A 13,590-nucleotide genomic window follows, 5' to 3' on the forward strand; every position below is an offset into this window, starting at 1 on the left:
AAGGTTCTCTGCAAAAAATATGGAATATCATAAATCTTATGGTGGTGGAGAAATTGTATAATAGAATCAATTAACATGTCTATTTTTTTTCTCAGAGTATTGGAGCATCAGTAATTGAGAATAGTACTGATCTTGAGTAGAGTTTAGCAGGGATTAGAGTTTGGTATCTTCAAGTATTGTCCCTGCTGTTGGGATATACATTATTTATTTCTTCCACTGAGCACTACTAGACCATGGTTTAGAATAAACCTGAGCAATTTTGCTTCTGTTTCAGGTAGACTATGAACAGTTAAAGAAACTGTCATCTAGATGAATAGAGACTGACCATTTCTCTGCATTTTCTTGCATTTATATGCTAAATGGAGGTAACAGGAACAAAAAAGGCAAATGTATTAATTTCTTGATTAAAAAAAAAAAAAAGGTCAGGCCGTTCAACAATTCATGTAAATTGCACATTCCAAGCTTAAAATAGTGAGAAGATTATAGCTGCTGCTGCTTTTCCATTGAAGATGTGATGATGCAAATAGCTTACTGAAATATAATTTTCAGTTTTAGGAAAATTAATAATATTTTACCATGATTGCTAAGAATCTGTGAAAGAAATATTACAGTAGGAAACTTGAGCAGAAATTATAGAATTACAAGTGATATGAAATAAGAATTATTCCATTCCTTTTTCCTTACTGTCTTTCTCTGCTTGTACACATATCCAGGATGGGGTATGAATCTGAACAGTGATTGCAAACCAGTCCACATTCTCCACAGCCTCCCAGTAGGTACATGTAGACAGCAACAGGCTCTCCCCTCAGCCATGTCTTCTTCAGACTGAGCTAGCGCAGCTCTCAGCCTCTCCTTGTACGTTGTTCTCCAGCCCCCTGACTGTCCTAGTGGCCTTCTGCTAGACTCAGTCTAGTATGTTGATGTCTGTCTTGTACTGGGGAGCCCAAAACTGGACACAGTACTCCAGCAGTGGACTCACAAATGCCAAACAGAGGGGAAAACTCTATTCTGTCAGCCCGCTGGCTATTCTCTTACTAATACAGCCCAGCATGCAGTTGGCCACCTTTGCCATAAGGGCACAGTGCTGGCTCTTGTTCCACTTGCTGTCCAGCAGGACCCCTGGGTCACTTTCTGCAAAGCTAGCTGCTTTCTAACCAGTCAGCTCCCAGCCTGTACTGGTGCATGGGCTTAAATTATCCCATGCGCAGGACTTTGCATGTACTTTTGTTGAACTCATGGGTTCCTATCAGCCGACTTGTTCAGCCTGTGTGGGTTCCTCTGAACAGCAACCCTGCCCTCCAGCATACTGAAACCCCAATTAGATGTCTGTCCACAGACTCTATCTTGTTATCCAGGTCGCTAAGTTGTTAAATGCTGTTTGCCCTAGTATTGATCTCTGAAGAGCGCCGCTAGTAACTGGGTGCCAGCTGAACTACACTGTGCTTGTCATCATGCTTTGAGCCTGACAGTCTAGCCAGTTTTTCACCCGCTTTATTGTCCACTTGTTTCACCAATATCTCACCGGTTTGACTATAAGGATGCTGTTGGAGACAGTGTCAAAGGCCTTTCTGTAGTCAACGTATACAATATGCACTGCTCTCCCCTTAGCCGTACAGCCAGTCATCTGATTGTAGAAGGCAACCAAGTTGGTTAGGCCTATGGTAAATTCATGTTGGCTGTTCCTGATCATCTTCTTGCCCTGTATGTGCCTGGAAATGGTTTCCAGGAGTATTTGCACTGTAAATCTCCCAGGGACTGATGTGAGGCTGGCTGGCCTGTAGTTCTCTTAATGTTCTTCCCTGCACTTCTTGAAGATATGTGTGTCATTTACCTTTTTCCAGTCATCAGTAACCTTCCCCAGTCACCATGACCCTGAGAGAGGGTGACCTTTCACTGACCTTGGCCTTTGAGTGCCTCCTCTCTGATTCCGTGGACTTGTATGTGTGCAGTTAGCTTAAGTATTTAGCTTACGTACTCCATAACTGTGTCTTCCTTTACAGTGCGTGATGCTACATTCCCAGAGACTCTGCTAGTTGACTTTTCTCTGAGCCAGTAGGACGTGAGCAAGCTCTAATCCAAATGCAAAAAATCATCTAATATAATAAATCCCTGTCAGTACCCAGTGCCATGCAATCAGAACCAGCATTTTACCAGTTTAAATATGGAGAGAATGAGCATAGATCTGTATAAAAGAGAAGGGTATGAGTAGGGGTTGTACTCCTGATGAAGAAGATAAAAAATACAGCCCTTTTTCACACAGATGTGTTATACTTGAGTACTTTCATGGGACTGATTTAGTGTGGAAGTTTTTTTGCTTGTGTGGCCTTTTCCAAAGAATAGTTCTGCAGTACAGTAATAGTTTGTAGTGTGCTTTTGCAAAGCACACCAGAACAAGTATGAAGTGAAACTGTACTTTAGAGTATCTCTTGTCTAAACTATTGGATATAGGTTTAGTATTCCAGTTGGAAAGGCAAATAATGATGAATAGAAAAAATAAGATCCAGTCTTAGTAAAAAGTTTACAAATGATGTAAATAACAACACAGATTATTATTCCTGAAAGTACTGAATGCTTTTCTTTTTTAGAAGAGAGAAATCAAAAGCTTACTTAGTAAGAACAGCAAACCTTACAGCAATTTTAATATCTCTGGAGGTAGCAATTTGCTCTGACCTTTTAGTTGAGATGCAAATGGTCATTTAAAACATTAGTGGTGGAAGTTTTTGATTTTATTACTTTTTGGTAACAATACTATCCCATTTAGAAGATCATACACACAAATATTTTTTTGAATTAGATAATCCGTAGTAGAAATTTCAGCTCAGGCCTGCTGTTCTGTTGAATATCTCTTGGTGTTTAAAAAAAAAAAAAAAAAGAAAGAAGTTCTGGCCTCTGGTCCTAATTGAGAGGTACCAGTCCCTTTGAAGATCAGCAAGCTCAACACCTTTTTAAAATTGTGGCTATGGTAAAGATAATGGATGTTCTTTTCACTTCCTGAAAAGGGTCACTTGTAAATAAGATTTTCTGTATTAGAATTTTGTGTCGTCTTTCCCTTTTGAAAAGTTAGTAACTATATTATTATTTTTCAATGAAAAAAGGGTAGCTCTTTCACATAGCCCAGAGAAAGAGCAAGTCCATAGGAATTACCATGGAGCAACTGATGTGCTGTCAGATCGTATCGCAGTCAAGCCTGTGGCCCCTTGCTTGCATGTCCGTATGCGTTGCCACGTTGCAGTGGGGGGGTCTGTGATGTCTTTGCCCTAAATAATTACACAATTACATATTCAAGTATACACTGTGCCGTTATTCCTTCTGGCCATTCTTTTCTTGAGCTGCCAAGTATCATCATCAACATTGTCATCACCATGGAGTTAGCTACAATGGTATCTTTTGATAGTGTAGGCTGATCCTCTGCAGTTCAGTTTGAGAGCTTTCAGGGCTTTTCCCTGACAGACGGCTTGGTGCACTTCAGCTTCAGTTATCACTGTGCTTCTGATATTGGTAGGTTAGCATTGTGTTGTCCTGAACAGTAACCAGTAGAATTGCATACTCTAATTGTCCTAATACCTAAATATAATATAGTTATAAATCTTTATATTTTGTGTGCACATATTTTAGGAAATTTAACTCTGGGACTTGAACGTAACCCAGTTGTTGGAAAATGTCGATTCTTCTGGAGGGTGGATTAACTCTTTGCTTGGAGTTAGCTGAGTGCCTGAACAGTAATTAGCTGTCTGTGTTTCGCGGTTGGTGCTTTTGGCCTTACACAAGCGTTTACATCTCCAAGATTGGAAAGTGTACATGGAGGTCTAATGACCGGAAGACTAAAGTTCCTTCCTATTTGGACTAAGAAGTCAGTGAGAAGGGGAAGAGTTTTGGATCTGAGAAACTATTAAAGGTGGGGTAAAAAACAGGAGATCTGGATGTGGGAATTCATATTTTGTGAAGACAGCATATGTGTATAATGTAGCTGTAGGCTGAAATTCTCAGGGAGCTATGAACATTTTCACTGTCAGACTGTACACTGGAAGAGGCACTTTGGCTCTAGGAGGTAGGTATTACACATAGCTTTCTTTTCAGTTTACTTTTTCTATAAGCTTTGCAGCTGCACTGTGTATATCTTGATTTTTGTAAATAAATTCTTCATTTGCTTTACTTTGGTTTCTATTAAGGGTGATTTCCATGTAATAAGCAAATATCTAGGAAGTTCTACGGAAGCAGAAAGATAACGAGGCAAGTGCTTGAACCCAGAGGGCCGTGATGAAGTTTCGTACAAGATTTTTGACTGTTTTGTTGCCAGTATCCAGAAGATTGATTTGGTTATGAGCTATGACTGAGAATCAGTGTCTGTTCTCCCTGAAGATTCCCTTTCCCCAAACTGAAGGCTACAATTACTTCAGCAGAAATGTGGAACAAACGATTAATGGCTAGTGTGTGTTCAGGGTATTTTATTTCAGTTCAGTACACAGGTATTAAAGTAGCAGAATAAGAAATCTGACTGAAGGTTTCAGGTACACTTGAGCTTTGTAATTCCACAGGAATTATGTACTTTTGCTTCTTTTTAAAAACAAAGAGCTCTGACTTGCTCATTAGACTATTTCTATTTACTGTGCTGCTAACTGAAACTCTGATAACACTACTTTTAAAAGTGGTAGCTGCTTTAAAAACGTGGAGCCTTATATTGTTTATGTGAAAGTAGATTATCATATTTATACCAGTAAATGTACAGTATGATACTGGCCATCTCCTGGATTAGTGTTCTTATAAGATCCTTTTATAATGGAGCAATGTCTTGAAGAGTGCTGTAGTAATTTTCAAATTCATGTAATCTGTACACTTAATGCCCATTTTAACCTGCCAAGTTAAATCGAAGCTATCCAAATACACTTTTATATTGATGTCAATAGGATAGCCAGATAACTATTTATAGTCTCATTTTTTTCTGTTGGTTATTTTTTCAACGAAAGTCATTTTTTGTAAATGGTCGTATGTAGTTGTTTTTTACATATATAGTTGAGTGTTTTTTTTTCTAGGATGTGTGCAACATAATTAATTTATAATTGCAACGTTTTGATTTAGAATTTTAAACAGAAACCAAAGCAAAATCCAGATAATCATAGAACTTCCTGTATCTTGTAAGGAAAGAAAAAAAACACTTATTGTATTTAGAGTGATAGTAAAATGTCTAATAGTTGTTCTTTTATTTTACCTTAGTTTTAAAAAAAGTATGCTGTTTTATATAAAGCCAGTGTAGAAACAGCTAACTGGGGTATGTGTTATAAATTATTTTTTCTTTCTTCATCCAAAGAGGCCACAGTATGTGTGAATGTCACATGTGTGGGCAGGCTTAGTATTTCTTTGCAGATTGAGTTTGCACTGCTGGCAAGAAAGAAATTAATTGCCAGTAGATGTGATGAGGTTTAGTTTGGAGATAATTGAACTTGGACTGTGACAAATCCTTCATATTAATTAATGGGAATAATTTGTTTTGTCAAGACCCTTCCCCCCCCCCAATTAGCTTACAGTTTATAACTGAAGCAGAACAGGGATTGACTTAAAACTTAGACACTTCAACACTTTAAGTTAACGTAATTAAAATAAATGAGAGCTGCATTCGACATGCCTCATTTTAATTATGCAGAAGATATATTTGCATGTCAATTTGCATTCATTTGAGCATGTTGTATGGCAGTTCAGGCACTGTGTGTGTGTATTACACAATTTTTTAAGTAGAAACACTGTGTTCAGCAAAGCTTATATAATTCCCCCAAATTTCACAAATATATTCAAATGTAATGATGGTAACGGCTGTGCTTCATCTCTCTGTATTTGTGTTGGGAACTACAAAAATGTTGAAAATTGAAGTTCTCTATTTCTAATTTAGCTATTTTGAGAAATAAAATATGTATATGAAGTCTCAGTTACAATGTTTGATTTTAAATTTATACTCATCTTAATCTGAGTTTCTGGGAAATCTTATTAGAATAGTGTTTTGATGGAAGGGAAATGTCACTATATGGTAGAATTTTATGTACTGTCGCTTTCACATTTCTGCTGCCACAGATTGTCTGCTTCTCTAATCTGTTTTATATAGTGCCGTCATACTTCCTTAAATAGTAAGGTAAAATCAGGGGAAAAGTGGAAAGCCTTAGTGCGTAAAGTATGCAGAAATATGAAACTGAATTAAAAGGTGGTAGTGTACTTTTAAATTTGGCAAAATAATATTTTCCAGTAGTCCGTGTCCTGTGATTTGGGGAAAACCTGTGTGTGTGAAGCCACACAACACCCACACTCAGTCTCCTGGCCAGCGGAGAGGGCATCCATGGGAGAGGCAGTGGGTGCTGCTGTTGGCAACTCCGGTAGCACTTATGGGCCAAGGCAGGAACTCCTGCTGCGGATGGTGTGGCCTGTCGGGAGGAACCGAGGCTGTGGGCAGGGAACAACGCTTGTAGAGCTTATACATGGCACTGCAGCTACAGCATTGGGCTAATTGCATATGGAAATTAGGATACAAAATCCAGGGGGAAATGGGGTTCATTCTAGTACCCGTTGTTAGCAGAAGCCTTTGTTTTAGAACTGAAAATACCACTAGGTGACTGGAAGAACAGTGATGAAATTCATGTGTTGAGTACCACATCTAGTTTATTAACTGGATTTCATCCCTGAAGTATTAAGTGATGATATAATTACCGATATTCACAAGATCTTCAGAATTTTGATCTGGTAAATGTGACGGATGATATAATATATAATGGTAACTGTTTTACTGTTTAAAGCCATATAAAAACTACTTATCACTTTTCTTGTTTACTAGTGATTTTTCTTTGCATTCATAGGACTGGAAAGTAATATAATGAAAATTTTTTGTTTTCTGAAAATTCTGAACCACAGAATAAATGCCTTTCTGTAGAATTCTGGAAATTAATTTCAGAAACTAGAAAGACTTCACTGCTGCATTAACTTTGCTTACTGAAAACACCACAAAAGTGTTTTTGCTCTGAGATTATGCATTTTTATTTATCGTAGATGTGTTTGTTTCTCTTCAGGTAATGATATATGAAATAGCATCTAAACTGATTGTTCTTTTTCTCTTACAGGCTGCTGAATCAGGAATAATAAAAGTGAAAACGATAGTTGCACGAAATACTGATATCTTGGCAGGTAATTATTTCAATATCAATGCAGTGGGAAAAGTAAATTTGGGTTTCAGATCAGAACTTTAAAAAGATGTTTTGGATTTGTGTAATAATCCTACAGACTTTTTAGTGTGCATTGTATCAATGATACTTTACTTTTTGGCACCTAGCAAAAAATCGAGTAATATTGAGAAATCCGTTATGCTATTCCTATTTCATGTTAGTGCTGTACTGATGCTGAGGAAGGTCTCCATTTTCAGTGGTGGTTCTACAAAAGTAGTCATCAACATAGAAAAATAAAATGAAATTCTTAGACTCCAAATTCTCACCCTCTTGTTCACTGCCCACATTCACCAGAGCTGTTGTTGAGTGCTCTAATAGAGTTCTGCAGCGTGATCCTCATCTGAATGTTTAGCATCAGAGTCTAGCCTGGGGAGACTTGTACCTGGCAGGCAAAAATTCATCTCAGTCTGAGACAAGGTCATTCAATTTAAGATGTATCATTGCCTTGAGGGACAAGAGATCTCTTGCGAGTTGCAGCTTTGTAACCACTTAATACAGTATCTTTAACTTTCTTCAGCTTTATTAAATTGCATGTAAAGTGAAGGCTTCTTGCCAATTGCTGTTTGAGCCCTTGGCCAAATTTGAATGTCCCTGTATTAATACATGAGTGTCTACAGCAGCTGTAGTCAAAATCCTTACAATGCTAAATTACTGGAAAGGTCAAAATGAAACTTAATGAAACGTAAATCTGTTTCTTGTTTTGAGATATGTAAGTTAAATATTGTTAAGGAGGCACTTTCTAGAATTATTTGAAATAGCAGCCCCTCCCCTCAATATTTCACTTTAATGCCTCTTTTTTATTTGTTTATTTTCTTTGTTTTTACTGCTGTCATGAATGCTGACATAAGTGGGAAAACTATGCCAGGTAATGTCAGCTATGCATCAAAATACACAAACATACTAGACGGATCTCCAGTAAGCCATCTGGGAACCTAGCAGCGTTCTTCGGAATATTACTGTGTAAAGATCTTTACATTTTTTTTTAAAAGCTGGTTTGTGATCTTGCAAGTTTTCAAGTTTTTACTCTTCATTTCAAAGTGAGGAGATGTGAAAGATCATTGATTCTAGGCATACATAGACAGTCTTTCCTTTTATCCTTTTGAAGGAACACTTTCTGGTAGTTTGTCAAATTTTGTAAGCATTTTCATTTGAAAGATTTAAACTAAGATATATTTAGTATTTGTTTCACTCACCCAAAAACTGCACAGATTTGTTGGTATGAGGTTTGAAATAACATCAGGCCCTAAAAATTACTTTGATTTGTTGATATTTGCTAATAGGACAGTAACTTTTTTCCAGGGAGAAATTGAGGGGCAGAAGGGAACCTGTACTGTGCCTGCACCTTATCCTAATGTTTTACAGTTTAAACATAATGCCATTAAACACTCCCAATTCTTTATGGATTCTTGTATTTTTTAAGCTGTCAGTTGTAACCTAATCTTGTAGATAAGGTAATATCCAGATCTCTGTTGTCTCCTACATGCTATTTAACAGTTTTCTTGAAGAAGATGGTATATATTCTTTAGTAATAATAAAGCCGAAAAAGGCTGCTCTAATTGTGAGATCTGGTGAAGCAAATATGGCTGCTAGATAATTTAGGAGCAACTAATAGGCTTTCTAAAAAATATCCAAAAATAAATTTTGATCAGTATATGATTTTTCTTTATATTTTGATGGAAACATTGTCATTTCACAGAAATAGAACAATTATATCACGTTCTTAAATAAGCTGAACTTCGCTTTCTTGAAGCATTGCACTGTGTAAGACTAATTATTTGGAAAATAGATGCAGTCTTAAAATAACATTACTTCTGTATGTTTGTAATATCTGGTGAGATGTGTTTAACTTGCCAGAACTCTGAGGTTGTTGATCTAGTTTCTTTCTTTCTCTTGGAAAAGTTACATTGAGCAGTTTCAAAATTTTCACTCTTGGCAGTCTATATGTGCTTTTAAATTTATTTATGAAGATTTCAGTACTTCTAAAAGAGAACTTAGCTTGAGCTTCAGATCACAGGAGATAAATGTGAGAAGTTATTTCCACATGGCTCTAAGATGTGCCGTTTTTAGGTAGTTCATACTTTTGCTAAAGAAGTTCTTTTTAAAAAAATAAGGGTTATTATCTTTGCTGATGGAATGAAGTACTAAGTCTTTTTTTTTTTAGCAAAAACTTCTTGTGTGATGTGGTTCATTATGAAAGATTTATTTTTTAGTATCATTTATTTCTTTTTCTATAAAATTTTGGTATAGTAAAATGGAAGCAGACCTTGATATAAGCAAATTCTTGCGTGTATTTTAAGACTGAAGCTAATATAATAGTCAGTAGTACAGATTACCAAGCATGTAAACTGTTCAGCTTAATAATGAAAATGCTTGTATAGATGCTGTTGGGGGATTGTTTTTAATGGATTACAGGAACGATACTGTAAAAAGTTACAATTTTTCTTTATCCCATTATATGTTAATTCCCCTGTCGTTTTTGCCTTTCAGAACTCTATCATGAGTCTTATGTTAAGTCTTATGTTAAGAATAAGTGTTTTGTTATATCTTTTTGAGTTTAGTTCTTGATGATTGGAATTTGGTGGCAATTTGGAAATTTATATGAGTAAGAGGCATCCTTTATGATGAGGTTTCTAGGCTCTGTAGGCTCTGTGTAATAGGTATCTGTAGACTATAAAGGGAGCTTAGACATCTAGCTCACATGTAAACATTAACAGGTACTTAAATTATATGTCTTAAACGGCAACTCACTTCCACTTTTTGATTTGCTAGCCTTTTTTTTATTTTTTAATGAGAAAATCATGGAATGCTTCATTGAAGAATAATGATGGTTGATACAGTTTAAAAGGAGGTTTATTCGCTTGGTAGCTAAAAAGAACTGTAGACATCAAAGCAGAGTGTTAAACAGGCAGTGACTTGTCTGCATTAATGGGAATGAATACATTTTTATTGTTTTTGATTAGGCATTTGGTCCTCAGTCAGCTTCTGTCAACTTAACTGCTGCCCTGTACTGGCTCTGAAGAGACTGACACAACTCTGGACTGTCTGTGTGTTAATAGCTATTACCCTATGTGTTAAGAACTATTACCTTATAAAAATTGGCATCCGTAACCTACTCTAGCCTGTTCTTTTCAAAGCAAGTTGTTCATGGTGTGCTAGTGCTTCAGTGTCATTAAATATATTTTTGTAGCTCTTAACTTGATGTTTGTTTCATTTTATTTCTTCAAATCAGTTCTGGTACTTAATAACAACCCTGCTTGAGGGCCAAACTTACTCAAATCGTTCAACAGACAAAATAAAATTGAAGTTGATCATGCTTGTAGTTTTATGTGAGAATATTTTGTTTGTTTGTGGTAAGAGCTCTGCTCTAGAAATGTGTGTAAAACATTTTCATAAATGTATTTCTCTTATTACACATAGACTAAAATATATGGAAAGACATTCAGTGTAAGAACACACTGTGAATTTTCAACCGTGAGGAAATTTGTATTATCTGAAATGGGAATGAACAGCTAAAATCTTAAAATTTTGCATGAATCAACAATCTTGCACACAATCAAAAAATCACTCAGTTGGTTTGAATCATGCTTTGCTTTGATCTTTTAGAAATATTTTCTTCTTTAATTCTATGATGTTTAGCTCGGATGTCTTGAATTGCTTTTATGGGAAAAACTTTTCAAAATGTCACTGTGGAATGTTGTATTAACTGTGAAGTTTTTTTCTTTTTTTAAAAAACGAGAACTTCATGAAACTTGTCACTTCTCATGAAAAGCTTTCATTTTAATAAGCTGCCATTTCTCACAAAAACCCTGGTTGAAAAATTCCCAGCCTGGTGTATGTATCCAGGATTCAAACAGCCCAGTTTCTTTTTCCTCCTTGTTTGGTGGTGGCATTTAGCTTAGCCGTTGCCCCCCATGCCATGTGCTTTGGTATGTCTCTTTGTACCACACTTTGTGTCACTTTTGAATTCAGTTCAGAGGTGAAGTAGAGCGGAAAGAAAAGGATGCCAGTCTAAGACTGGTTATCTCTAAGGCTAGAGAGAGCTTTAAGGAAGTCACTCAGTGAAAAGCAGGTCATTGAGAAAGGAAAGAGTGCGTAAGGGAGAAGGTGTTTTGGAGTAGAGACTTATTCAGATCAAATGTTGAAGTGAGCTCTGGCAATCTGTTATCTTTTTTCGGTTGGCTTTTCCTTCTGGTGCAAAAATAACTCCCAGATTTCCAAGACTGCAGATTGCTTTTCTATTGTTCTTAATGGAGATGATTAACAAATTTTGCATTGTGTTCTTCAAAGTACTGAAAATTGACTGCTTCCATATCTCTTTTCAAAAGCATTGAAAGAAAACAGCTCAGAGGTAGTTCAGCCTTTTCTAATGGGTTGTGGAACAAAGGAACCAAAGATCACTCAGCTGTGTCTAGCAGCCATACAAAGGCTCATGTCCCATGAAGTTGTTTCAGAGGTAAGATAAATGTTCATATAAATATTTCAGTGTGGGAAATACAGGCTTCTAAGTGGAGGTAAACACCCTTTTGTAGGAGGCTGTTAGTAATATAATGAACACAGCCTGCAAAATTTGCTTTTATCTACTTTTAGAAAAATAGTAATTTAAAAGAAAACCTTCTTTTTAAGCATTAAAAAAGGTGGTGAGGAAAAATAATAACTTTGACGGGGAAATCGATGACATTCAAAACAGCTCATTTGGTTTGCATACTTGTACTGCAGGAGCAGAACATATATAGTCTGTGATAAACTTACTAAATGTTGCATCCACAAAATTTAGTCTGTGATGCATTTGTTGTATGTTACTTCTAAAAGATAATGTAAAATGGAGACACATTTCCTGCTACATTTCCTTCCTAAATGCCATGTGATCTTTTGTGGTACTGCATATACAGCATGTTAAGAAGCTTGTGAAAGTAATATTATTAAAATATATCTTCAATTGTGCTTTCATAATGTAAAATTGCAGTGTTTTCTGTCATGGATGAAATTTGAGGGTAAAATGTCTTTGTACTGTCTCTTCTACCTTTTCAAGTAAAAAAGTATGGACTTTTATTTGGACTACATGTTAAGAGATTTCTCAACTTAAAAAGAAAAATCAGCTTTTAGACTTGAAAGATCAACTTTTAAAAATATTTAGAGACACCTGTGACAATGAAATTAGTTTTATATTCAAAATGTAGTCCTGTGATATAGAAAAACAGTCAAATTCAGTTATATTCAGTTACAAGAGTGCTGTTCTTACATGCGTACACATGACTTAGCAGTATATAAACATCTTAATTGTATGCACAAAATAATTTCTTTGTAGGCTGCAGCAGGAAACATTATTAATATGCTTTGGCAACTGATGGAAAATAGTCTTGAAGAACTTAAATTGCTTCAGACAGTTCTTGTACTTTTAACAACCAATACAGTTGTGCATGATGAAGCGCTGTCCAAGGTAAGAATTTGTTAGTGCCAACTATAGTACATATAATATGCTAAATCAGCTACATCAGTCATACCAAAGAATGTGGGCAGCTTTTAGAAAAGAGGCTTGCATTAGAGGCCACTGGTAAATAAATATCTGTCATTCATAAATGATGGCTTTGCTGAAGAAATCTTTTGTAAGGTTCAGGGTTTTTTCTGTAGTAGCTTAAACCTATATACTGATGTGCGTACTGTGCATCTAATAATTATTATCTTTATGATATTTAAAATCATTCTAAATGTGAAAGAGTAGTACTGGATCTTTAAAATTCCTAGCTCAGCACATTTGTGTTTTGTTTTCTCTTACCATATTTTAACAGGCATGATATAACAACAAATATCTTTCTGTATAAAATATTTTCATAAGGAGATATAAAAGAATATTTTTAGCACTTACACTGGTTTTCCTAAAACTACAATTTAACTCAATTTGCAATAGCAACTGGTTTCATAGAGGAAAAATGGAGAGAAATTTTACATATGAAGCATTTGGAAATGATGAAGGGGGGGGTTTCTTGGTTCTGTTATGTCAATATTGTCTTCATATCTAGACTCTGAGAACAGAATTTCTTTTAGCTTCTTTGTTAATCTGTCTTTTAATTCCTCCACAGTAATCAATTTGTGACTTAATGAGCATTTTAAATTAAAATGCTGGGCAATTGCTTATCCTTCTGATATGCTAAATTATTCTGTGTATGATTTCAAACTGAAGAAATCAGAGCATATAGCACAGTGTAACCTTTCACTAGGCAAGCGTTTGGAGAAGCTGCACCCCACCCTGCACTGAATCTGTTTCCGAAGTAGTGTTACACAACCTCAGCTTGATTAATATTATTCCATTATTTGCTATTGTGTTTGCAGTTTTTTCCTTCATTCTCTAATGAATGGGTGAAAGGCAATGAATTCCTAGTTTCAGGAACTTTTTTTC

At 35.8% G+C, this 13,590-nt stretch overlaps 1 protein-coding gene across 8 annotated transcripts in view; it reads left to right on the top strand.

Annotated features, from left to right (window-relative positions):
- MON2 (MON2 homolog, regulator of endosome-to-Golgi trafficking) overlaps positions 1-13,590 on the top strand; it is a 78,769-nt gene that overhangs the window by 7,944 nt on the left and 57,235 nt on the right. For all 8 annotated transcript variants that reach the window (XM_026074189.1, XM_026074190.1, XM_026074191.1 and 5 more), the window contains 3 exons: positions 7,095-7,158; positions 11,522-11,649; positions 12,502-12,633. In XM_026074189.1, coding sequence (XP_025929974.1) covers positions 7,095-7,158; positions 11,522-11,649; positions 12,502-12,633 — 324 coding nt within the window. The remainder of the gene's footprint in view (positions 1-7,094; positions 7,159-11,521; positions 11,650-12,501; positions 12,634-13,590) is intronic.

This window comes from Apteryx rowi, unplaced genomic scaffold, assembly GCF_003343035.1.
Source record: "Apteryx rowi isolate R43461 unplaced genomic scaffold, aptRow1 scaffold_380, whole genome shotgun sequence".
Classification (NCBI taxonomy): Eukaryota; Metazoa; Chordata; class Aves; order Apterygiformes; family Apterygidae; genus Apteryx; species Apteryx rowi.